This window comes from Oncorhynchus masou, chromosome 5 (genome assembly GCF_036934945.1).
Source record: "Oncorhynchus masou masou isolate Uvic2021 chromosome 5, UVic_Omas_1.1, whole genome shotgun sequence".
NCBI classification, from domain to species: domain Eukaryota; kingdom Metazoa; phylum Chordata; class Actinopteri; order Salmoniformes; family Salmonidae; genus Oncorhynchus; species Oncorhynchus masou.
In genome coordinates this window covers 91,515,015-91,540,312 of record NC_088216.1, presented here as the reverse complement: position 1 = coordinate 91,540,312, position 25,298 = coordinate 91,515,015, and the positions used below count along the sequence as shown (strand labels likewise).

General features: G+C 43.3%; 1 protein-coding gene across 1 annotated transcript; it reads left to right on the top strand.

Annotated features, from left to right (window-relative positions):
- The first annotated feature begins 673 nt into the window (after positions 1–673).
- Positions 674–11,007, top strand: LOC135540442 (protein SPMIP1). Its single transcript, XM_064967070.1, has 3 exons — positions 674–2,626; positions 9,523–9,704; positions 10,156–11,007. Exons 1-3 carry the CDS (start codon positions 2,382–2,384, stop codon positions 10,272–10,274), a joined length of 546 nt encoding a protein of 181 aa, XP_064823142.1. The 5' UTR covers positions 674–2,381; the 3' UTR covers positions 10,275–11,007.
- The last annotated feature ends 14,291 nt before the right edge of the window (positions 11,008–25,298 follow it).

The window sequence follows — 25,298 nt, the reverse complement described above, 5'->3', positions numbered from 1 at the left end:
CAGAGAGAGGCTGAGCTCCAGTATCAGAGGGACAGAGAGGCTGAGCTCCAGTATCAGAGGGAAAGAGAGAGGCTGAGCTCCAGTATCAGAGGGAAGAGAGAGGCTGAGCTCCAGTATCAGAGGGACAGAGAGGCTGAGCTCCAGTATCAGAGGGACAAGAGAGGCTGAGCTCCAGTATCAGAGGGACAGAGAGAGGCTGAGCTCCAGTATCAGAGGGAAAGAGAGGCTGAGCTCCAGTATCAGAGGGACAGAGAGAGGCTGAGCTCCAGTATCAGAGGGACAGAGAGGCTGAGCTCCAGTATCAGAGGGACAGTATCAGAGGGACAGAGAGAGGCTGAGCTCCAGTATCAGAGGGACAGAGAGAGGCTGAGCTCCAGTATCAGAGGGACAGAGAGGCTGAGCTCCAGTATCAGAGGGACAGAGAGAGTATCAGAGGGACTGAGCTCCAGTATCAGAGGGACAGAGAGAGGCTGAGCTCCAGTATCAGAGGGACAGAGAGGCTGAGCTCCAGTATCAGAGGGACAGAGAGACTGAGCTCCAGTATCAGAGGGACAGAGAGGCTGAGCTCCAGTATCAGAGGGACAGAGAGCTCCAGTATCAGAGGGACAGAGAGAGGCTGAGCTCCAGTATCAGAGGGACTGAGCTCCAGTATCAGAGGGACAGAGAGAGCTGAGCTCCAGTATCAGAGGGACAGAGAGAGGCTGAGCTCCAGTATCAGAGGGACAGAGAGAGGCTGAGCTTCAGTATCAGAGGACAGAGAGAGGCTGAGCTCCAGTATCAGAGGGAAAAGAGAGAGGCTGAGCTTCAGTATCAGAGGGACAGAGAGGCTGAGCTCCAGTATCAGAGGGACAGAGAGGCTGAGCTCCAGTATCAGAGGGACAGAGAGAGGCTGAGCTCCAGTATCAGAGGGACAGAGAGAGGCTGAGCTCCAGTATCAGAGGGACAGAGAGAGGCTGAGCTCCAGTATCAGAGGGACAGAGAGGCTGAGCTCCAGTATCAGAGGGACAGAGAGAGGCTGAGCTCCAGTATCAGAGGGACAGAGAGAGGCTGAGCTCCAGTATCAGAGGGACAGAGAGAGGCTGAGCTCCAGTATCAGAGGGACAGAGAGAGGCTGAGCTCCAGTATCAGAGGGACAGAGAGAGGCTGAGCTCCAGTATCAGAGGGACAGAGAGGCTGAGCTCCAGTATCAGAGGGACAGAGAGAGGCTGAGCTTCAGTATCAGAGGGACAGAGAGAGGCTGAGCTCCAGTATCAGAGGGACAGAGAGAGGCTGAGCTCCAGTATCAGAGGGACAGAGAGAGGCTGAGCTTCAGTATCAGAGGGACAGAGAGAGGCTGAGCTCCAGTACTCTTTTATACAGACGGTATGCACCGGTTTTCAGACCCATATTAAGCCTATTTCTGGGATAAACATGGAGATTCTCTTAAAGTATCATTGCTCAGCAGGGACCACAGTATGCGGACTCACAGAGAGAAAACACTACTTTAACATTACAGCGCCACCATCTGGACAGGAAGCAGAACTGCTCTCACTCGTTCTGTATATGCTGTGCTCCGTCATGTTCTGAAGTACTGTCAGCTGGCTGGTGAGGGCAGTGAGACTGGCTGGTAAAATGAAATCTGTTTTCTAGACACACACACACACACAAAGGCACCTGTCTGGAACGTTCTGGTCTCTGATTGGTTAACCATAGAGGGAGAGAGAGAGCAACCTGACAAACTGTTCTAAGGTTTCTGAATCTGAGCCACAAGGTTAGGTTAGGTTTCTGACTGGGATAATACCTGTGGTTGGCTGGTCCGGAAGTCTTCACTCTGAAACCAACAAGGACAGGACACTAGAACAGCAGAACCAGCCAACCAGTGCAGCAAAAGCCTATTCTACAGACAGGTCAGAACAGCACAGGACATCCTAGAACAGAAACTAGCATTCTAGAACAGAACAGGGTATTTTAGAACAGGACAGGACACACTAGAAGAGGTACAGGACATTCTAGAACAGAACAGGGTATTTTAGAACAGGACAGGACACACTAGAAGAGGTACAGGACATTCTAGAACAGAACAGGGTATTTTAGAACAGGACAGGACACACTAGAAGAGGTACAGGACATCCTAGAACAGAACAGGGTATTTTAGAACAGGACAGGACACACTAGAAGAGGTACAGGACATTCTAGAACAGAACAGGGTATTTTAGAACAGGACAGGACACACTAGAAGAGGTACAGGACATCCTAGAACAGAACAGGGTATTTTAGAACAGGACAGGACACACTAGAAGAGGTACAGGACATCCTAGAACAGAACCGGGTATTTTAGAACAGGACAGGACACACTAGAAGAGGTACAGGACATTCTAGAACTGGACAGAACACTCTCGAGGATGAGGAACCTCCTGACCACCGAGAACCAGAACTGTTACCGGGAGCAGATCGAGAAGGAGTGCTACACCCGGCTGGCCTGGAAGAGCCGCTACGGAAGAGACTACCCCACCAGCTTCGTCTCCCATAGGGCCAATGAGCAGATAAGGCTGAGGCTCCCTGAGCTCCCCCTGACCACTAAGACCATCCTGCCTCCTGTGTTATCTACCCTGGAGAGGAGGAGAGAGGCTGCAGTGCCCATGGACAGGTGAGTGAATGAATTCATACATTTTATTTGGCACATTATAAATGTAACTAGAGTTGCCTCAGCCACAGCAGTACCACAATTATTGATTTTGCCGACTACGCCAAAATGTGTGTGGTAACCTAAGCCCAGTGGTGGAAAAAGTTCCCAATTGTCATATTTGAGTCAAAGTAAAGATACCTTAATAGAAAATGACCAAATAAAACTGAAAGTGCCCAGTAAAATACTACTTGAGTAAAAGTATTAAAGTATCTAGTTTAAAATGTACCTATGTATCAAAAGTAAGTGCTATACATCAAATGTCTTATTTCCTTTTTTTCGGTCAGCAAAGGGCTCCGAAACACTCAGACAACATGTAGAAACCGCAGAACTTGTGTTTCATGAGTCCGACAGTTCAGAGGCAGAAGAGATGATGCATTCTCTTGATAAGCGTGTACATTGGACCATGTTTTCTGTCATGCCTGAGCATATGAAATGTAATGAGCTCTTTAGGATGTCAGGGACTTACTTTACTCCACTGCCTAGGGGTCTAAAACTAGGGGACTAGGGGTCTAAAACTAGGGGTCTAGGGGTCTAAAACTAGGGGTCTAGGAGTCTAAAACTAGGGGTCTAGGGTGTACATTGGACCATGTTTTCTGTCATGCCTGAGCATATGAAATGTAATGAGCTCTTTAGGATGTCAGGGACTTACTTTACTCCACTGCCTAGGGGACTAAAACTAGGGGTCTAGGGTGTACATTGGACCATGGTTTCTGTCATGCATTAGCATATGAAATGTAATGAGCTCTTTAGGATGTCAGGGACTTACTTTACTCCACTGCCTAGGGGACTAAAACTAGGGGACTAGGGGTCTAGGGGTCTAAAACTAGGGGTCTAGGGGTCTAAAACTAGGGGTCTAGGGGTCGAAAACTAGGGGTCTAGGGGTCTAAAACTAGGGGTCTCGGGGTCTAAAACTAGGGGACGAAGCCTAGGGGTCGAGGGGTCTAAAACTAGGGGACTAGGGGACTAAAACTAGCGGACTAGGGGTCTAAAACTAGGGGACTAGGACTAAAACTAGGGGTCTAAAACTAGGGGACTAGGGGTCTAAAACTAGGGGACTAGGGGTCTAAAACTAGGGCACTAGGGGTCTAAAACTAGGGGACTAAAACTAGGGGACTAGGGGTCTAAAACTAGGGGTCTAGGGGACTAAAACTAGGGGACTAAAACTAGGGGACTAGGGGACTAAAACTAGCGGACTAGGGGTCTAAAACTAGGGGACTAGGGGACTAAAACTAGGGGTCTAAAACTAGGGGTCTAAAACTAGGGGACTAGGGGTCTAAAACTAGGGGACTAGGGGTCTAAAACTAGGGCACTAGGGGTCTAAAACTAGGGCACTAGGGGACTAAAACTAGGGGACTAAAACTAGGGGACTAGGGGTCTAAAACTAGGTGTCTAGGGGACTAAAACTCGGGGACTAGGGGACTAAAACTAGGAGACTAAAACTAGGGGTCTAAAACTAGGGGACTAGGGGTCTAAAACTAGGGGGCTAGGGGACTAAAACTAGGGGTCTAAAACTAGGGGTCTAAAACTAGGGGTCTAAAACTAGGGGTCTAGGGGTCTAAAACTAGGGGTCTAAAACTAGGGGTCTAAAACTAGGGGTCTAAAACTAGGGGTCTAAGCCTAGGGGTCTAGGGGTCTAAAACTAGGGGACTAAGCCTAGGGGTCTAGGGATCTAAGCCTAGGGGCCTAAAACTAGGGGTCTAAACCTAGGGGTCTAAGCCTAGGGGTCTAAAACAAGGGGTCTAAGGGTCTAAACCTAGGGGTCTAAGCCTAGGGGTCTAAAACAAGGGGTCTAAGGGTCTAAAACTAGGGGTCTAGGGGTCGAAAACTAGGGGTCTAGAGTGTACTTTGGACCATGTTTTCTGTCATGCCTGAGCATATGAAATGTAATGAGCTCTTTAGGATGTCAGGGACTTACTTTACTCCACTGCCTAGGGGACTAAAACTAGGGGTCTAAAACTAGGGGACTAGGGGTCTAAAACTAGGGGTCTAGGGGACGAAAACTAGGAGACTACGGGTCTAGGGGTCTAAAACTAGGGGTCTCGGGGTCTAAAACTAGGGGACTAAAACTAGGGGACTAGGGGTCTAAAACTAGGGGACTAGGGGTCTAAAACTAGGGGTCTAGGGTCGAAAACTAGGGGTCTAGGGGACGAAAACTAGGAGACTACGGGTCTAGGGGTCTAAAACTAGGGGTCTCGGGGTCTAAAACTAGGGGACTAAAACCAGGGGACTAGGGGTCTAAAACTAGGGGACTAGGGGTCTAAAACTAGGGGACTAGGGGTCTAAAACTAGGGGACTAGGGGTCTAAAACTAGGGGACTAGGGGTCTAGGGGACTAAAACTCGGGGACTAGGGGACTAAAACTAGGGGACTAAAACTTGGGGTCTAAAACTAGTGGACTAGGGGTCTAAAACTAGGGGACTAGGGGACTAAAACTAGGGGTCTAAAACTAGGGGTCTAGGGGTCTAAAACTAGGGGTCTAGGGGTCTAAAACTAGGGGTCTAAAACTACGGGTCTAGGGGTCTAAGCCTAGGGGTCTAAAACTAGGGGACTAAGCCTAGGGGTCTAGGGATCTAAGCCTAGGGGTCTAAGCCTAGGGGCCTAAAACTAGGGGTCTAAGCCTAGGGGTCTAAGCCTAGGGGTCTAAAACAAGGGGTCTAAGGGTCTAAACCTAGGGGTCTAAGCCTAGGGGTCTAAAACAAGGGGTCTAGGGGTCTAAACCTAGGGGTCTAAAACTAGGGGTCTAGGGGTCGAAAACTAGGGGTCTAGGGTGTACTTTGGACCATGTTTTCTGTCATGCCTGAGCATATGAAATGTAATGAGCTCTTTAGGATGTCAGGGACTTACTTTACTCCACTGCCTAGGGGACTAAAACTAGGGGTCTAAAACTAGGGGACTAGGGGTCTAAAACTAGGGGTCTAGGGGACGAAAACTAGGAGACTACGGGTCTAGGGGTCTAAAACTAGGGGTCTCGGGGTCTAAAACTAGGGGACTAAAACTAGGGGACCTAGGGGTCTAAAACTAGGGGACCTAGGGGTCTAAAACTAGGGGACTAGGGGTCTAAAACTAGGGGACTAGGGGTCTAAAACTAGGGGACTAGGGGTCTAGGGGACTAAAACTCGGGGACTAAAACTAGGGGACTAAAACTTGGGGTCTAAAACTAGGGGACTAGGGGTCTAAAACTAGGGGACTAAAACTAGGGGTCTAAAACTAGGGGTCTAGGGGTCTAAAACTAGGGGTCTAGGGGTCTAAAATTAGGGGTCTAAAACTAGGGGTCTAAAACTAGGGGTCTAGGGGTCTAAAACTAGGGGTCTAGGGGTCTAAAACTAGGGGTCTAGGGGTCTAAGCCCAGGGGTCTAAAACTAGGGGACTAAGCCTAGGGGTCTAGGGATCTAAGCCTAGGGGTCTAAGCCTAGGGGCCTAAAACTAGGGGTCTAAACCTAGGGGTCTAAGCCTAGGGGTCTAAAACAAGGGGTCTGGGGGTCTAAACCTAGGGGTCTAGGGGTCCAAACTTAGGGGTCTAAACCTAGGGGTCTAGGGGTCTAAACCTAGGGGTCTAGGGGTCTAAACCTAGGGGTCTAGGGGTCTAAACCTAGGGGTCTAAACTTAGGGTTCTAGGGGTCTAAAACTAGGGGTCAAGGGGTCTAAACCTAGGGGTCTAAACCTAGGGGTCTAAAACTAGGGGTCTAAAACTAGGGGTCTAAAACTAGGGGTCTAGGGGTCTAAACTTAGGGGTCTAAACCTAGGGGTCTAGGGCTCTAAACCTAGGGGTCTAGGGGTCTAAAACTAGGGGTCTAGGGGTCTAAAACTAGGGGTCTAGGGGTCTAAAACTAGAGGTCTAGGGGTCTAAAACTAGGGGTCTAAAGCTAGGGGTCTAAAACTAGGGGTCTAGGGGTCTAAAACTAGAGGTCTAGGGGTCTAAACCCAGGGGTCTAAATGTCTAAAACTAGGGGTCTAGGGGTCTAAACCCAGGGGTCTAAAACTAGGGGTCTAGGGGTCTAAACCTAGGGGTCCAAACCTAGGGGTCTAGATGTCTAAACCTATGGGTCTAAAACTAGGGGTCTAAAACTAGGGGTCTAAACTTAGGGGTCTAAAACTAGGGGTCTAAAACTAGAGGTCTAGGGGTCTAAACCCAGGGGTCTAGTGGTCTATACCTAGGGGTCTAAAACTAGGGGTCTAGGGGTCTAAGCCTAGGGGTCTAAACCTAGGGGTCTAAAACTAGGGGTCTAGGGGTCTAAGCCTAGGGGTCTAAACCTAGGGGTCTAAACCCAGGGGTCTAGTGGTCTATACCTAGGGGTCTAAAACTAGGGGTCTAGGGTCTAAACCTAGGGGTCTAAAACTAGGGGTCTAGGGGTCTAAGCCTAGGGGTCTAAACCTAGGGGTCTAAACCTAGGATTTAAAACGTATTAATGTCTACCGGAATGATGTTCCTGGTTACCTTCAACCCAGGTCACTTTGAGGATTTAAAACATCATTCTGGTAGACTTTAATATGTTCCTGGTTACCTTTAACCCAGGTCACTTTGAGGATTTAAAACATCATTCTGGTAGACTTTAATATGTTCCTGGTTACCTTCAACCCAGGTCACTTTGAGGATTTAAAACATCATTCTGGTAGACTTTAATATGTTCCTGGTTACCTTTAACCCAGGTCACTTTGAGGATTTAAAACATCATTCTGGTAGACATGACTATGTTCCTGGTTACCTTTAACCCAGGTCACTTTGAGGATTTAAAACATCATTCTGGTAGACTTTAATATGTTCCTGGTTACCTTCAACCCAGGTCACTTTGAGGATTTAAAACATCATTCTGGTAGACTTTAATATGTTCCTGGTTACCTTTAACCCAGGTCACTTTGAGGATTTAAAACATCATTCTGGTAGACATTAATATGTTCCTGGTTACCTTTAACCCAGGTCACTTTGAGGATTTAAAACATCATTCTGGTAGACATGACTATGTTCCTGGTTACCTTTAACCCAGGTCACTTTGAGGATTTAAAACATCATTCTGGTAGACATTAATATGTTCCTGGTTACCTTTAACCCAGGTCACTTTGAGGATTTAAAACATCATTCCAGTAGACATGACTATGTTCCTGGTTACCTTTAACCCAGGTCACTTTGAGGATTTAAAACATCATTCTGGTAGACATGACTATGTTCCTGGTTACCTTTAACCCAGGTCACTTTGAGGATTTAAAACATCATTCTGGTAGACTTTAATATGTTCCTGGTTACCTTCAACCCAGGTCACTTTGAGGATTTAAAACATCATTCTGGTAGACATTAATATGTTCCTGGTTACCTTTAACCCAGGTCACTTTGAGGATTTAAAACATCATTCTGGTAGACATTAATATGTTCCTGGCTACCTTTAACCCAGGTCACTTTGAGGATTTAAAACATCATTCTGGTAGACATGACTATGTTCCTGGTTACCTTCAACCCAAGTCACTTTGAGGATTTAAAACATCATTCTGGTAGACATGAATATGTTCCTGGTTACCTTTAACCCAGGTCACTTTGAGGATTTAAAACATCATTCTGGTAGACATTAATATGTTCCTGGTTACCTTCAACCCAGGTCACTTTGAGGATTTAAAACATCATTCTGGTAGACATGACTATGTTCCTGGTTACCTTTAACCCAGGTCACTTTGAGGATTTAAAACATCATTCTGGTAGACATGACTATGTTCCTGGTTACCTTCAACCCAAGTCACTTTGAGGATTTAAAACATCATTCTGGTAGACATGAATATGTTCCTGGTTACCTTTAACCCAGGTCACTTTGAGGATTTAAAACATCATTCTGGTAGACATTAATATGTTCCTGGTTACCTTCAACCCAGGTCACTTTGAGGATTTAAAACATCATTCTGGTAGACATGACTATGTTCCTGGTTACCTTCAACCCAGGTCACTTTGAGGATTTAAAACATCATTCTGGTAGACATGACTATGTTCCTGGTTACCTTTAACCCAGGTCACTTTGAGGATTTAAAACATCATTCCGGTAGACATGACTATGTTCCTGGTTACCTTCAACCCAGGTCACTTTGAGGATTTAAAACATAATTCCGGTAGACATGAATATGTTCCTGGTTACCTTCAACCCAGGTCACTTTGAGGATTTAAAACATAATTCCGGTAGACATGAATATGTTCCTGGTTACCTTCAACCCAGGTCACTTTGAGGATTTAAAACATCATTCCGGTAGACATGAATATGTTCCTGGTTACCTTCAACCCAGGTCACTTTGAGGATTTAAAACATCATTCTGGTAGACATTAATATGTTCCTGGTTACCTTTAACCCAGGTCACTTTGAGGATTTAAAACATCATTCTGGTAGACATGACTATGTTCCTGGTTACCTTTAACCCAGGTCACTTTGAGGATTTAAAACATCATTCTGGTAGACATTAATATGTTCCTGGCTACCTTTAACCCAGGTCACTTTGAGGATTTAAAACATCATTCTGGTAGACTTTAATATGTTCCTGGTTACCTTTAACCCAGGTCACTTTGAGGATTTAAAACATCATTCTGGTAGACATGACTATGTTCCTGGTTACCTTCAACCCAGGTCACTTTGAGGATTTAAAACATCATTCTGGTAGACATGACTATGTTCCTGGTTACCTTTAACCCAGGTCACTTTGAGGATTTAAAACATCATTCTGGTAGACATTAATATGTTCCTGGTTACCTTTAACCCAGGTCACTTTGAGGATTTAAAACATCATTCTGGTAGACATTAATATGTTCCTGGCTACCTTCAACCCAGGTCACTTTGAGGATTTAAAACATCATTCTGGTAGACATTAATATGTTCCTGGCTACCTTCAACCCAGGTCACTGAGCGAGGCTCCCCTGATGAGAGAAGTGACACCCCAGACCAAGGAATCTCTCTACCAGGGTTTTTCCAAGGAGGGGAAGGGGCGCAGCCTGTACCTCCATACACGCACCCAGAAAGGCCCAGAGGAGAAGTTTGACTACCCTCTACTGTCTTCCTGGGACTACGGATGGAGACTGGGTGAGATGTTTGGTAATCTTGTACTTGAAGCTTGAGTACTTGTTATAAGCGTGTATGACATTCTATAACTATGGATGGAGAGTTGGTGAAATGTATGGTAACACTTAATATCACCATTTAATAACACTTTATGTCTGCAGGTATAATGCTTAATTGCTGGTTATAAGCAAGCTTTTATAATGACTATGGATGGAGATTGGTTCTGCAATGCTTCATATAGCCAGACCTTTTAAAGGGCTGAATGGAAAAATATCATGTTGATCCTCAATGCTATTTCCCTGGCTAATAAATATAACCAAATCAAATAAAACACAATAAGAAAATAAAGATGCTTGAAAGGATCACAAAGTAGTCTGTGTTTGTTTATCACAAAGCAATGCACGGTGAAGAAAGGCGTTGAAATACACGTTTAAATGGGGTATTACAACGCCAACATTCCATCTGTGTGTAGGTGACTATGGAAGAGACTACAGGTCGCCAGCCAATGGGAGATCAGGAGTCGTGAGGAACAATTTTTACGCCAGGAATGGAATATTCCATTTTCCCTCCGAAACGGATCGTCTTGGATGACGAGCGAAAGGCTTCATTTTTCAGCTGGTTTTATACTTTATTCTTAAATTCTCTCGATATTGATGAAGATGAACTTTAATTTGTTTTCGCTGTATAAGCATGCTATCTCTGTTTGATTTATAACAAATATATTCTCTTCTATAGGATATACAGATGTGTGTTAGCTATAAATTATGTTCATATGCAATTCTTATGAAAACACTGTTCCTTTACATATACAAACTGTTATAACTGTTGGAGAAAATGTGTTATAATACATGTTTGGATAAACGTTTCTCTAGTTATTTGCTGTCATGTTTGTGTGGTTTAAACATTCCTGTGTGAAAATAATAGATGTGAAAAAATTGCCAAGCATGAGGAGGAAGCAGGCTGCCACGCTCGACATGAGTTGGTCACAGGTTCAACTGGTCTCCTAGTAACAAGGAAACCCACATCTGAAATGTTGTGGTTTATAATTAACAAGCTAGCATGGTCTGGTCACCTCTTCATCAGTTGCCTGGTATAAATACCCTGACCTATGACTGGCACGGTAGAGATTCATGCTGACGTTTTCATCCTTTAGCAGGAGCAATTAGGGTTCAGTGGAGTGGCCTAGCCAGTCTCCAGATCTCAACCCCATAGAAAATCTGTGGAGGGAGTTGAAAGACCAAATACTTATTTTCCACCATAATTTGGAAATAAATTCATTAAAAATCCTACAATGTGATTTTCTGGATTTTTTTTTCTCATTTTGTCTGTCATAGTTGAAGTGTACCTATGATGAAAATTACAGGCCTCTCTCATCTTTTTAAGTGGGAGAACTTGCACAATTGGTGGCTGGCTAAATACTTTTTTGGCCCACTGTAAGTAACATTCATTGAAGAATGTTAGGGATGTAAAATTGTCCAGGGCATCAGGGTTTTCAAAGGTGCGTCAAGACATCATGAAAACCAGCCTCTTCTGTTCCTGGGACAAGGCACCACAATGCATCACACCAGAAGAGAGAAAATAATTGTTGTTCAACTTGGCAACTGTTGAAAATAAGGTAGCAGGATAACAAGGGTTCATGTTATAAGTGCATTTGTAACAACTGGAGGTAAATATCTGCTCACTATTTGGCAAACGCTGACAAGTTATTGCACTATTTTGACCAATGCGATATAACCGTTTTGGTTTAGTGTATTTAGAAATGATTAAATAATCATTCATAATGTAGTTATAACCTCTATTTAAACCCTTTAGACATGTAACCTTATTGTAAAGTGTTAAGTCGCTCTGGATAAGAGCGTCTGCTAAATGACTTAAATGTAAATGTAAATGTTACCATAGTTGGTATATCAATATTAGTTATATTGATCACCATTTCTCTCATTATTCATTTTAGACACAAATAGATCCCACCTTGTCTAGCGTATTTTGTTTTGTCAAGATTTGGAAAGATTACTCATAAATGTGCTGTTTCCATCAGGCCTGTCGTGACATGTTTTATCCGACATGTACTTTACTCGCATAAAGAAATTGGATGGAAACCTGGTTTGAGACTGAAAACTAACACAGGGGGACAAAGTAGAAAACTAAAGTGATGTTTTCCTGGACCCAGATTAAGCTCCTGGACTAAAAAAAGGATGCTCAATGGTCATGTTTTATCCCTGGAATAAACTGGCTTAATCTTGTATAGATTACAGTTTATATTACACCGAAAAGGTGTTCAGCAAGGTTCCGTTTTAGGGCCTGTTTTGTTCACCATTTATATAAATGATATTGGCGAAGACCCATAGTAGTCTAAACATTTGCAGTGAAGTTGTATGATGATTCAGCCTGAATATAGAAACAAGAAGGCCTGTATGAGCTCATCACAGTGAGGTAACCTGAAGCCCTGGGAGTCTCTGTTCAGGTGAAACCACCTGCACTGAACTGAAATGGCAGGAGGATGTATCCATTTCAATCACTGAAAGAAAGGCTTCTCTAGTGTCAGCCTTGACCCTGGCAGTACCTCATATAACCCGGATTACACACACTGTTACAAATATCACACAGAATGGAGACCATGGAGCTCTATTGTTATTGTGGGCTGTTGTGGTTTACCATTTTACCAGTGGAGATATTTGAGCTTGTAGCTTATTAGGAAATCTGATGTTGTTTACTTTACCTGTGCATGTTTTGTACCGGGTGGATACATAAATGATCAACTACTAGGAAATCACAAAACTACTATTATAAACCACTAGGAAATGACACAACTACTGATTAACCACTAGGAAATGACCCAACTACTATTATAAACCACTAGGAAATGACCCAACTACTATGATAAACCACTAGGAAATGGCCCAACTACTATTATAAACCACTAGGAAATGACCCAACTACTATTATAAACCACTAGGAAATGACCCAACTACTATTATAAACCACTAGGAAATGACCCAACTACTATTATAAACCACTAGGAAATGACCCAACTACTATTATAAACCACTAGGAAATGACCCAACTACTATTATAAACCACTAGGAAATGACCCAACTACTGATTAACCACTAGGAAATGACCCAACTACTGATTAACCACTAGGAAATGACCCAACTACTATTATAAACCACTAGGAAATGACCCAACTACTGATTAACCACTAGGAAATGACACAACTAATGATAAATCACTGTCACGCCCTGGTCGAAGTATATTGTGTTTGTCTGCATTTAGTTGGTCAGGCCAGGGTGTGACATGGGTTTATTGTGGTGTGTTTTGTCTTGGGGTTTTTGTTAGGTATTGGGTTTGTGGCTTAGTGGGGGTATCTAGCAAAGTCTATGGCTGTCTGGAGTGGTTCTCAATCAGAGGCAGGTGTTTTTCGTTTTGTCTCTGATTGGGAACCATATTTAGGAAGCCATATTCTTTGAGTGTTTCGTGGGTGATTGTTCCTGTCTCTGTGTTTATTGTCACCAGATAGGCTGTATAGGTTTTCACACATTTATTGTTTTGTTTAGTTATGTCATGTCGAGTTCATTTATTAAAGAACATGAATAACTGCCATGCTGCATTTTGGTCCGCTTCTTTTCCACCAGATGAAAGCCGTTACAGAATCACCCACCACAACAGGACCAAGCGGCGTGGTAACAGGCAACAGCAGGAACAACAAAGAGAGGAATGGACATGGGAGCAGAATCTGGACTACACTACTTAGGAGGAAATAGACAGGTGGGCGGTCGACCCAGGAGGAGTGCCGGAGCCCGCCTGGGATTCGCTGGAGCAGTGCGAAGAGGGGTGTAGAAGAATGGAGTTGGCGAAGCAAGCACGGCGGCGTGATAGGGAGCCCGGGAGCCCCAAACATTTCTTGGGGGGGGGCTCACAGGGAGTATGGCGACGCTAGGTAGGAGACCTACGCCAACTTCCTGTGGTTACCGGGGGACTAGAGAGACCGGGCAGGCACCGTGTTATGCTGTGGTGCGCACGGTGTCTCCAGTGCGGGTGCATAGCCCAGTGCGGTATATTCCAGCTCCGCGTATCAGCTGGGCTAGATTGAGCGTCGAGCCAAATGCCATGAAGCCGGCTCTATGCATCTGGTCCCCAGTGCGTCTCCTTGGGCCGGCTTACATGGCACCAGCCTTGCGCACGGTTTCCCCGGTTCGCCTACATAGCCCAGTGCGGGCTATTCCACCTCGCCGCACTGGCAGAGCAACCGGGAGTATTTAACCGGGTAAGGTTGGGCAGGCTCGGTGCTCAAGAGCTCCAGTGCGCCTGCACGGTCCGGTCTACCCTGTACCACCTCCACACACCAGCCCTCCGGTGGCAGCTCCCCGCACCAGGCTTCCTGTGCGTGTCCTCGGCCCAGTACCACCAGTGCCAGCACCACGCATCAGGCCTACAGTGCGCCTCGCCTCTCCAGCGCTGCCGGAGCCTTCCTCCTCTCCTGCGCTGCCGGAGTTTCCCACCTGTTCGGCGCTGCCAGAGCCTTCCTCCTCTACAGCGCTGCTGGAGTCTCCTGCCTGTTCAGCGCAGCCAGAGCTGCCAGCCTGCATGGAGCAGCCAGAGCTGCCAGTCTGCATGGAGCCGCCAGAGCTGTGAGTCAGCATGGAGCAGCCAGTGCCGCCAGTCAGCATGGAGCAGCCAGATCCGTCAGTCTGCCAGGATCCGCCAGTCAGCCAGACTCTTCCAGATCCGCCAGTCAGCCAGACTCTTCCAGATCCGCCAGGTTGGCAATTTCTCGCATGGAATAGCCTTCCTTTCTCAGAACAAGAATAGACTGACTAGTTTCAGAAGAAAGATCTTTGTTTTTGGCCATTTTGAGCCTGTAATCAAACCCACAAATGCCGATGCTCCAGATACTCAACTAGTCTAAAGAAGGCCAGTTTTATGTCTTCTTTAACCAGAACAACAGTTTTCAGATGTGCTAACATAATTGCAAAAGGCTTTTCTAATAATCAATTAGCATTTTTAAAATGATAAACTTGAATTAGTTAACGCAACGTGCCATTGGAACATAGGTGTGATGGTTGCTGATAATGGGTCTCTGTACGCCTATGTAGATATTCCAAAAAAAAATCTGCCGTTTCCAGCTACAATAGTCATCTACAACATTAATAATGCCTACACTGTATTTCTTATCAATTTGATGTTATTTTAATGGACATTAAATGTACTTTTCATTCAAAACAAGGACATTTCTAAGTGACCCCAAACTTTTAAACGGTAGTGTATATATATGTCTATAACTGTTCTGTACTTTGTCTTGTATTTGTACAGTTATGTGGACCCCAGGAGGAGTAGCTTCTGCATGTGCTGTAGCTAATGTAAATAAACTACTGTATTATAGCCTACTGTAATCTACAGTACCCTCGTCTACTGTAATCTACAATATTATAGCCTACTGTAATCTACTGTATTATTGCCTACTGTAATCTACTTTATTATCGCCTACTGCCACCTACTGTATTATAACCTACTGTAATCTACAGTACTTTAGCCTACTGTAATCTACAATATTATAGCCTACTGTAATCTACTATGTTATCGCCTACTGCCACCTACTGTATTATAACCTACTGTAATCTACAATATTATAGCCTACTGTAATCTACTGTATTATCGCCTACTGCCACCGACTGTATTATAACCTACTGTAATCTACAGTACTGTAGCCTACTGTAATCTACAATATTATAGCCTACTGTAATCTACTGTATTATCGCCTACTGCCACCTACTGTATTATAACCTACTGTAATCTACAGTACTTTAGCCTACTGTAATCTACAATATTATAGCCTACTGTAATCTACTGTATTATCGCCTACTGCCACCGACTGTATTATAACCTACTGTAATCTACAGTATTATAGCCTACTGTAATCTACAGTACTGTAGCCTACTGTAATCCTACTGCCACCTACTGTATTATAACCTACTGTAATCTACAATAGCCTACTGTAATCTACAGTATTATAGCCTACTGTAATCTACAGTATTGTAGCCTACTGTAATCTACAGTATTGTAGCCTACTGTAATCTACAGTATTATAGCCTACTGTAATCTACAGTATTATAGCCTACTGTAATCTACAGTATTATAGCCTACTGTAATCTACAGTATTATAGCCTACTGTAATCTACAGTATTATAGCCTACTGTAATCTACAGTATTATAGCCTACTGTAATCTGTACAGTATTATAGCCTACTGTAATCTACAGTATTATAGCCTACTGTAATCTACAGTATTATAGCCTACTGTAATCTACAGTATTATAGCCTACTGTAATCTACAGCCTACTGTAATCTACAGTATTGCCTAGCCTACTGTAATCTACAGTATTGTAGCCTACTGTAATCTACAGTATTGTAGCCTACTGTAATCTACAGTATTATAACCTACTGTAATCTACAGTATTATAACCTACTGTAATCTACAGTATTATAACCTACTGTAATCTACAGTATTATAGCCTACTGTAATCTACAGTATTATCGCCTACTGTAATCTACAGTATTATAGCCTACTGTAATCTACAGTATTATCGCCTACTGTAATCTACAGTATTATAGCCTACTGTAATCTACAGTATTATAGCCTACTGTAATCTACAGTATTATAGCCTACTGTAATCTACAGTATTATAGCCTACTGTAATCTACAGTATTATAGCCTACTGTAATCTACAGTATTATAGCCTACTGTAATCTACAGTATTATAGCCTACTGTAATCTACAGTATTATAGCCTACTGTAATCTACAGTATTATCGCCTACTGTAATAACCTACTGTAATCTGTAGCCTACTGTAATCTACAGTATTATAGCCTACTGTAATCTACAGTATTATAGCCTACTGTAATCTACTGTATTATACTGCCACCGACTACTGTAATCTACTGTAATCTATTACTAGCCTACTGTAATCTACTACTGTAATCTACTGTAATCAGTATTATAGCCTACTGTAATCTACTGTATTATAGCCTACTGTAATCTACAGTATTATAGCCTACTGTAATCTACAGTATTATCGCCTACTGTAATCTACAGTATTATAGCCTACTGTAATCTACAGTACTATAGCCTACTGTAATCTACAGTATTATAGCCTACTGTAATCTACAGTATTATAGCCTACTGTAATCTACAGTATTATAGCCTACTGTAATCTACAGTATTATAACCTACTGTAATCTACAATATTATAGCCTACTGTAATCTACTGTATATCGCCTACTGCCACCGACTGTATTATAACCTACTGTAATCTACAGTAATTAGCCTACTGTAATCTACAATATTATAACCTACTGTAATCTACAATATTATAGCCTACTGTAATCTACTGTATTATCGCCTACTGCCACCGACTGTATTATAACCTACTGTAATCTACAGTACTGTAGCCTACTGTAATCTACAATATTATAGCCTACTGTAATCTACAATATTATAGCCTACTGTAATCTACTGTATTATCGCCTACTGCCACCGACTGTATTATAACCTACTGTAATCTACAGTATTATAGCCTACTGTAATCTACAGTACTGTAGCCTACTGTAATCTACAGTACTGTAGCCTACTGTAATCTACAGTACTGTAGCCTACTGTAATTACAGTATTATAGCCTACTGTAATCTACAGTATTATAGCCTACTGTAATCTACAGTACTATAGCCTACTGTAATCAGAGTATTATAGCCTACTGTAATCTACAGTATTATAGCCTACTGTAATCTACAGTATTATAGCCTACTGTAATCTACAGTATTATAGCCTACTGTAATCTAGGAGTATTATAGCCTACTGTAATCTACAGTATTATAGCCTACTGTAATCTACAGTATTATAGCCTACTGTAATCTACAGTATTATAGCCTACTGTAATCTACAGTATTATAGCCTACTGTAATCTACAGTATTATAGCCTACTGTAATCTACTGTATTATAGCCTACTGTAATCTACAGTATTATAGCCTACTGTAATCTACAGTATTATAGCCTACTGTAATCTACAGTATTATAACCTACTGTAATCTACAATATTATAGCCTACTGTAATCTACTGTATTATCCCACCGACTGTATTATAACCTACTGTAATCTTATTTAGCCTACTGTAATCTACAATATTATAGCCTACTGTAATCTACAATATTATAGCCTACTGTAATCTACTGTATTATCGCCTACTGCCACCGACTGTATTATAACCTACTGTAATCTACAGTATTATAGCCTACTGTAATCACAGTACTGTAGCCTACTGTAATCTACAGTACTATAGCCTACTGTAATCTACAGTATTATAGCCTACTGTAATCTACAGTATTATAGCCTACTGTAATCTACAGTATTATAGCCTACTGTAATCTACAGTACTGTAGCCTACTGTAATCTACAGTATTGTAGCCTACTGTAATCTACAGTATTGTAGCCTACTGTAATCTACAGTATTGTAGCCTACTGTAATCTACAGTATTGTAGCCTACTGTAATCTACAGTATTGTAGCCTACTGTAATCTACAGTATTATAACCTACTGTAATCTACAGTATTATAACCTACTGTAATCTACAGTATTATAGCCTACTGTAATCTACAGTATTATAGCCTACTGTAATCTACAGTATTATAGCCTACTGTAATCTACAGTATTATAGCCTACTGTAATCTACTGTATTATCGCCTACTGTAATCTACAGTATTATAGCCTACTGTAATCTACAGTATTATAGCCTACTGTAATCTACAGTATTATAGCCTACTGTAATCTACAGTATTGTAGCCTACTGTAATCTACAGTACTATAGCCTACTGTAATCTACAGTATTATAGCCTACTGTAATCTACAGTATTGTAGCCTACTGTAATCTACAGTATTGTAGCCTACTGTAATCTACAGTACTGTAGCCTACTGTAATCTACAGTATTATAGCCTACTGTAATCTACAGTATTATAGCCTACTGTAATCTACAGTATTATAGCCTACTGTAATCTACAGTATTATAGCCTACTGTAATCTACAGTATTATAGCCTACTGTAATCTACAGTATTATAGCCTACTGTAATCTACAGTATTATAGCCTACTGTAATCTACAGTATTATAGCCTACTGTAATCTACAGTATTATAACCTACTGTAATCTACTGTATTATAGCCTACTGTAATCTACAGTATTATAGTCTACTGTAATCTACAGTATTATAGCCTACTGTAATCTACAGTATTATAGCCTACTGTAATCTACAGTATTATAGCCTACTGTAATCTACAGTATTATAGCCTACTGTAATCTACAGTATTATCGCCTACTGTAATCTACTGTTCATAATACTGTACATCTATGGATTGGATTTTGAACAGAATTGCCAGATTCTGTCTATAGCCTGTGTGCAGGTTGGGTAGGATACCTTAATGCCCCTTCTAATGCCCTTCCAGAGGCATTAGAAGAAGACTGTTATTCTATAGGCTGGGACAGATTCTGTCTATAGCCTGTGTGCAGGATTGGGTAGGATACCTTAATGCCCCTTCTAATGCCCTTCCAGAGGCATTAGAAGAAGACTGTTATTCTATAGGCTGGGATCCACACTGTTATTCTATAGGCTGGGATCCACACTATGCAGCTGTTATTCTATAGGCTGGGACAGATTCTGTTATAGCCTTCTGTGCTGGGATTGGGTAGGATATTCTATAGGCTGGGATCCACACTATGCAGCTGTTATTCTATAGGCTGGGATCCACACTATGCAGCTATTCTATAGGCTGGGACAGATTCTGTCTATAGCCTGTGTGCAGGGTTGGGTAGGATATTCTATAGGCTGGGATCACACTGTTATTCTATAGGCTGGGATCAGATTCTGTCTATAGCCTGTGTGCAGGGTTGGGTAGGATACCTTAATTGCCCCTTCTAATGCCCTTCCAGAGGCATTAGAAGAAGACTGTTATTCTATAGGCTGGGATCCACACTGTTATTCTATAGGCTGGGATCCACACTATGCAGCTGTTATTCTATAGGCTGGGACAGATTCTGTCTATAGCCTGTGTGCAGGTTGGGCTGGGATACACTGTAATGCTGGGAATGCCCTTCCAGAGGCATTAGAAGAAGACTGTTATTCTATAGGCTGGGATCCACACTGTTATTCTATAGGCTGGGACAGATTCTGTCTATAGCCTGTGTGCAGGGTTGGGTAGGATACCTTAATGCCCACTTCTAATGCCCTTCCAGAGGCATTAGAAGAAGACTGTTATTCTATAGGCTGGGATCCACACTGTTATTCTATAGGCTGGGACAGATTCTGTCTATAGCCTGTGTGCAGGGTTGGGTAGGATACTTAATGTTCTAATGCCCTTCCAGAGGCTGGATCCACACTGTTATTCTATAGGCTGGGATCCACACTGTTATTCTATAGGCTGGGACAGATCCCTGTGTGCAGGTTGGGTAGGATTATTCTAATGCCCTTCCAGAGGCTTAGATCCAAGACTGTTATTCTATAGGCTGGGATCCACACTGTTATTCTATAGGCTGGGATCCAGATTCTGTTATAGCCTGTGTGCAGGCTGGGATCCACACTGTTATTCTAATGCCCTTCCAGAGGCATTAGAAGAAGACTGTTATTCTATAGGCTGGGATCCACACTGTTATTCTATAGGCTGGGATCCACACTATAGCCTGTGTGCAGGGTTGGGTAGGATACCTTAATGCCCCTTCTAATGCCCTTCCAGAGGCATTAGAAGAAGACTGTTATTCTATAGGCTGGGATCCACACTGTTATTCTATAGGCTGGGATCACACTGTTATAGCCTGTGTGCAGGTTGGGTAGGATACCTTACACTTCTAATGCCCTTCCAGAGGCATTAGAAGAAGACTGTTATTCTATAGGCTGGGATCCACACTGTTATTCTATAGGCTGGGACAGATTCTGTCTATAGCCTGTGTGCAGGCTGGGATACCTTAATGCACCTTCTAATGCCCTTCCAGAGGCATTAGAAGAAGACTGTTATTCTATAGGCTGGGATCCACACTGTTATTCTATAGGCTGGGACAGATTATGTCTATAGCCTGTGTGCAGGGTTGGGTAGGATACCTTAATGCCCCTTCTAATGCCCTTCCAGAGGCATTAGAAGAAGACTGTTATTCTATAGGCTGGGATCCACACTGTTATTCTATAGGCTGGGACAGATTCTGTCTATAGCCTGTGTGCAGGTTGGGTAGGATACCTATGCCCCTTCTAATGCCCTTCCAGAGGCATTAGAAGAAGACTGTTATTCTATAGGCTGGGATCCACACTGTTATTCTATAGGCTGGGACAGATTCTGTCTATAGCCTGTGTGCAGGTTGGGTAGGATACCTTAATGCCCCTTCTAATGCCCTTCCAGAGGCATTAGAAGAAGACTGTTATTCTATAGGCTGGGATCCACACTGTTATTCTATAGGCTGGGACAGATTATGTCTATAGCCTGTGTGCAGGTTGGGTAGGATATTCTATGGGGCCCTTCCAGAGGCATTAGAAGAAGACTGTTATTCTATAGGCTGGGATCCACACTGTTATTCTATAGGCTGGGACAGATTATGTCTATAGCCTGTGTGCAGGTTGGGTAGGATACCTTAATGCCCCTTCTAATGCCCTTCCAGAGGCATTAGAAGAAGACTGTTATTCTATAGGCTGGGATCCACACTGTTATTCTATAGGCTGGGACAGATTATGTCTATAGCCTGTGTGCAGGGTTGGGTAGGATACCTTAATGCCCCTTCTAATGCCCTTCCAGAGGCATTAGAAGAAGACTGTTATTCTATAGGCTGGGATCCACACTGTTATTCTATAGGCTGGGACAGATTCTGTCTATAGCCTGTGTGCAGGTTGGGTAGGATACCTTAATGCCCCTTCTAATGCCCTTCCAGAGGCATTAGAAGAAGACTGTTATTCTATAGGCTGGGATCCACACTGTTATTCTATAGGCTGGGACAGATTATGTCTATAGCCTGTGTGCAGGTTGGGTAGGATACCTTAATGCCCCTTCTAATGCCCTTCCAGAGGCATTAGAAGAAGACTGTTATTCTATAGGCTGGGATCCACACTGTTATTCTATAGGCTGGGATCCACACTATGCAGCTGTTATTCTATAGGCTGGGACAGATTCTGTCTATAGCCTGTGTGCAGGTTGGGTATACCTTAATCACCCTTCCAGAGGCATTAGAAGAAGACTGTTATTCTATAGGCTGGGATCCACACTGTTATTCTATAGGCTGGGATCCACACTATGCAGCTGTTATTCTATAGGCTGGGACAGATTATGTCTATAGCCTGTGTGCAGGGTTGGGTAGATACCTTAATGCCTTCTAATGCCCTTCCAGAGGCATTAGAAGAAGACTGTTATTCTATAGGCTGGGATCCACACTGTTATTCTATAGGCTGGGATCCACACTATGCAGCTGTTATTCTATAGGCTGGGACAGATTATGTCATAGCCTGTGTGCAGGGTTGGGTAGGATACTGGGATGCCCCTTCTAATGCAGAGGCATTAGAAGAAGACAAAAATGTATGTTACCAATTGAATGAGATCTATTGCAGGATAAATCAATGTTAACGTTTACATTTCCTGGCCATATATGGATGTTACATTTTACTTTATGGGTTGGTTATGTTGGCTTCTTCTAACCCATCGCTTTCTACTACATATAATAATACGATTAAATGATATCTTTACATTAAACACCAAAGTATCAGAATCCCATTAATTCCATTAAATGTTATACCTCTTGATCTTCTCTCACGGCTCCTCCGCTCTCTCCACTGGCTCCCAGTTGAAGCTCTCATCCACTACAAGACCATGGTGCTTGCCTACGGAGCTGTGATCTGCACCGCAGTACCTCCAGGCTCTGATCAGGCCCTACACCCAAACAAGGGCACTGCGTTCATCCACCTCTGGCCTGCTCGATCCCACCACTGAGGAAGTACAGTTCCCGGCTGGGCCCAGTCAAAACTGTTCAGCTGTCTGGCCCCCAATGGTGGAACAAACTCCTCACGAGGCAGGACAGCGGAGTCAATCACCACCTTCCGGAGACACCTGAAACCCCACCTCTTCAAGGAATACCTAGGATAGGATAAAGTAATCCTTCTCACCCCCCTTAAATGATTTAGCTGTTATTGTAAAGTGGCTGTTCCACTGGATGTCAGAAGGTGAATTCACCATTTGTAAGTCGCTGGGATAAGAGCGTCTGCAAATGACTTAAATGTAAAATGTAAATGATCTTCAAGAATAGGACTTGGAAATATGGAAGTATAGATTAGACAAATTGTTTTACCTGAGCATGACCCCAAAACTAAGGACTTATTAGCCAGCCCTACTCTGTTGTTTATGATTGTGTTGTCATGGAGGACTGATTGGGCTCACTGATTCAAGTTGAAAAATAAATGCTGCGCTCATGGAATGGCTTTGAGCACTACTAAAAAGTGTTATTTACATGTGAAAAATGAATGCCATATGCTGCATTTGCTGTAGGCCAATTGTTTACCTTTAGTTTGGTGACACTTTGATATCTTCATAATATACAGCTGTTTAGATGCAAATCCACAAATGAAACAACAAAACTGGACACACCGCAGCTGTTGGTAAAAAGCTGAGGATGGGCACTGTTAAATGTAACCTGGGATCCACACTATGCAGCTGTTGTTCTATAGGCTGGGATCACACTATGCAGCTGTTATTCCATAGGCTGGGATCCACACTATGCAGCTGTTATTCTATAGGCTGGGATCCACACTGTTATTCTATAGGCTGGGATCCACACTGTTATTCTATAGGCTGGGATCACACTATGCAGCTGTTATTCTATAGGCTGGGATCCACACTATGCAGCTGTTATTCTATAGGCTGGGATCCACACTGTTATTCTGTAGGCTGGGATCCACACTATGCAGCTGTTATTCTATAGGCTGGGATCCACACTATGCAGCTGTTATTCTATAGGCTGGGATCCACACTATGCAGCTGTTATTCTATAGGCTGGGATCCACACTGTTATTCTATAGGCTGGGATCCACACTATACAGCTGTTATTCTATAGGCTGGGATCCACACTGTTATTCTGTAGGCTGGGATCCACACTATGCAGCTGTTATTCTATAGGCTGGGATCCACACTATGCAGCTGTTATTCTATAGGCTGGGATCCACACTATGCAGCTGTTATTCTATAGGCTGGGATCTGCAGCTGTTATTCTATAGGCTGGGATCCACACTATGCAGCTGTTATTCTATAGGCTGGGATCACACTATGCAGCTGTTATTCCATAGGTTGGGATCCACACTATGCAGCTGTTATTCTATAGGCTGGGATCCACACTATGCAGCTGCTATTCTATAGGCTGGGATCCACACTATGCAGCTGTTATTCTATAGGCTGGGATCTGCAGCTGTTATTCTATAGGCTGGGATCCTCACTCTGCAGCTGTTATTCTATAGGCTGGGATCACACTATGCAGCTGTTATTCCATAGGTTGGGATCCACACTATGCAGCTGTTATTCTATAGGCTGGGATCCACACTATGCAGCTGTTATTCTATAGGCTGGGATCCACACTATACAGCTGCTATTCTATAGGCTGGGATCAAACTATGCAGCTGTTATTCCATAGGTTGGGATCCACACTATGCAGCTGTTATTCTATAGGCTGGGATCCTCACTCTGCAGCTGCTATTCTATAGGCTGGGATCCACACTATGCAGCTGTTATTCTATAGGCTGGGATCAAACTATGCAGCTGTTATTCTATAGGCTGGGATCACACTATGCAGCTGTTATTCCATAGGTTGGGATCCACACTATGCAGCTGTTATTCTATAGGCTGGGATCCTCACTCTGCAGCTGTTATTCTATAGGCTGGGATCCACACTATGCAGCTGTTATTCTATAGGCTGGGATCCACACTATGCAGCTGTTATTCTATAGGCTGGGATCCACACTATGCAGCTGCTATTCTATAGGCTGGGATCCTCAGTATGCAGCTGTTATTCTATAGGCTGGGATCCTCAGTATGCAGCTGTTATTCTATAGGCTGGGATCAAACTATGCAGCTGTTATTCTATAGGCTGGGATCAAACTATGCAGCTGTTATTCTATAGGCTGGGATCCACACTATGCAGCTGTTATTCTATAGGCTGGGATCCACACTGTTATTCTATAGGCTGGGATCCACACTGTTATTCTATAGGCTGGGATCCACACTATGCAGCTGTTATTCTATAGGCTGGGATCCTCAGTATGCAGCTGTTATTCTATAGGCTGGGATCCTCAGTATGCAGCTGTTATTCTATAGCCTGGGATCCACACTATACAGCTGTTATTCTATAGGCTGGGATCCGCACTATGCAGCTGCTATTCTATAGGCTGGGATCCACACTATGCAGCTGCTATTCTATAGGCTGGGATCCTCAGTATGCAGCTGTTATTCTATAGGCTGGGATCCTCAGTATGCAGCTGTTATTCTATAGGCTGGGATCCACACTATGCAGCTGTTATTCTATAGCCTGGGATCCACACTATACAGCTGTTGTTCTATAGGCTGG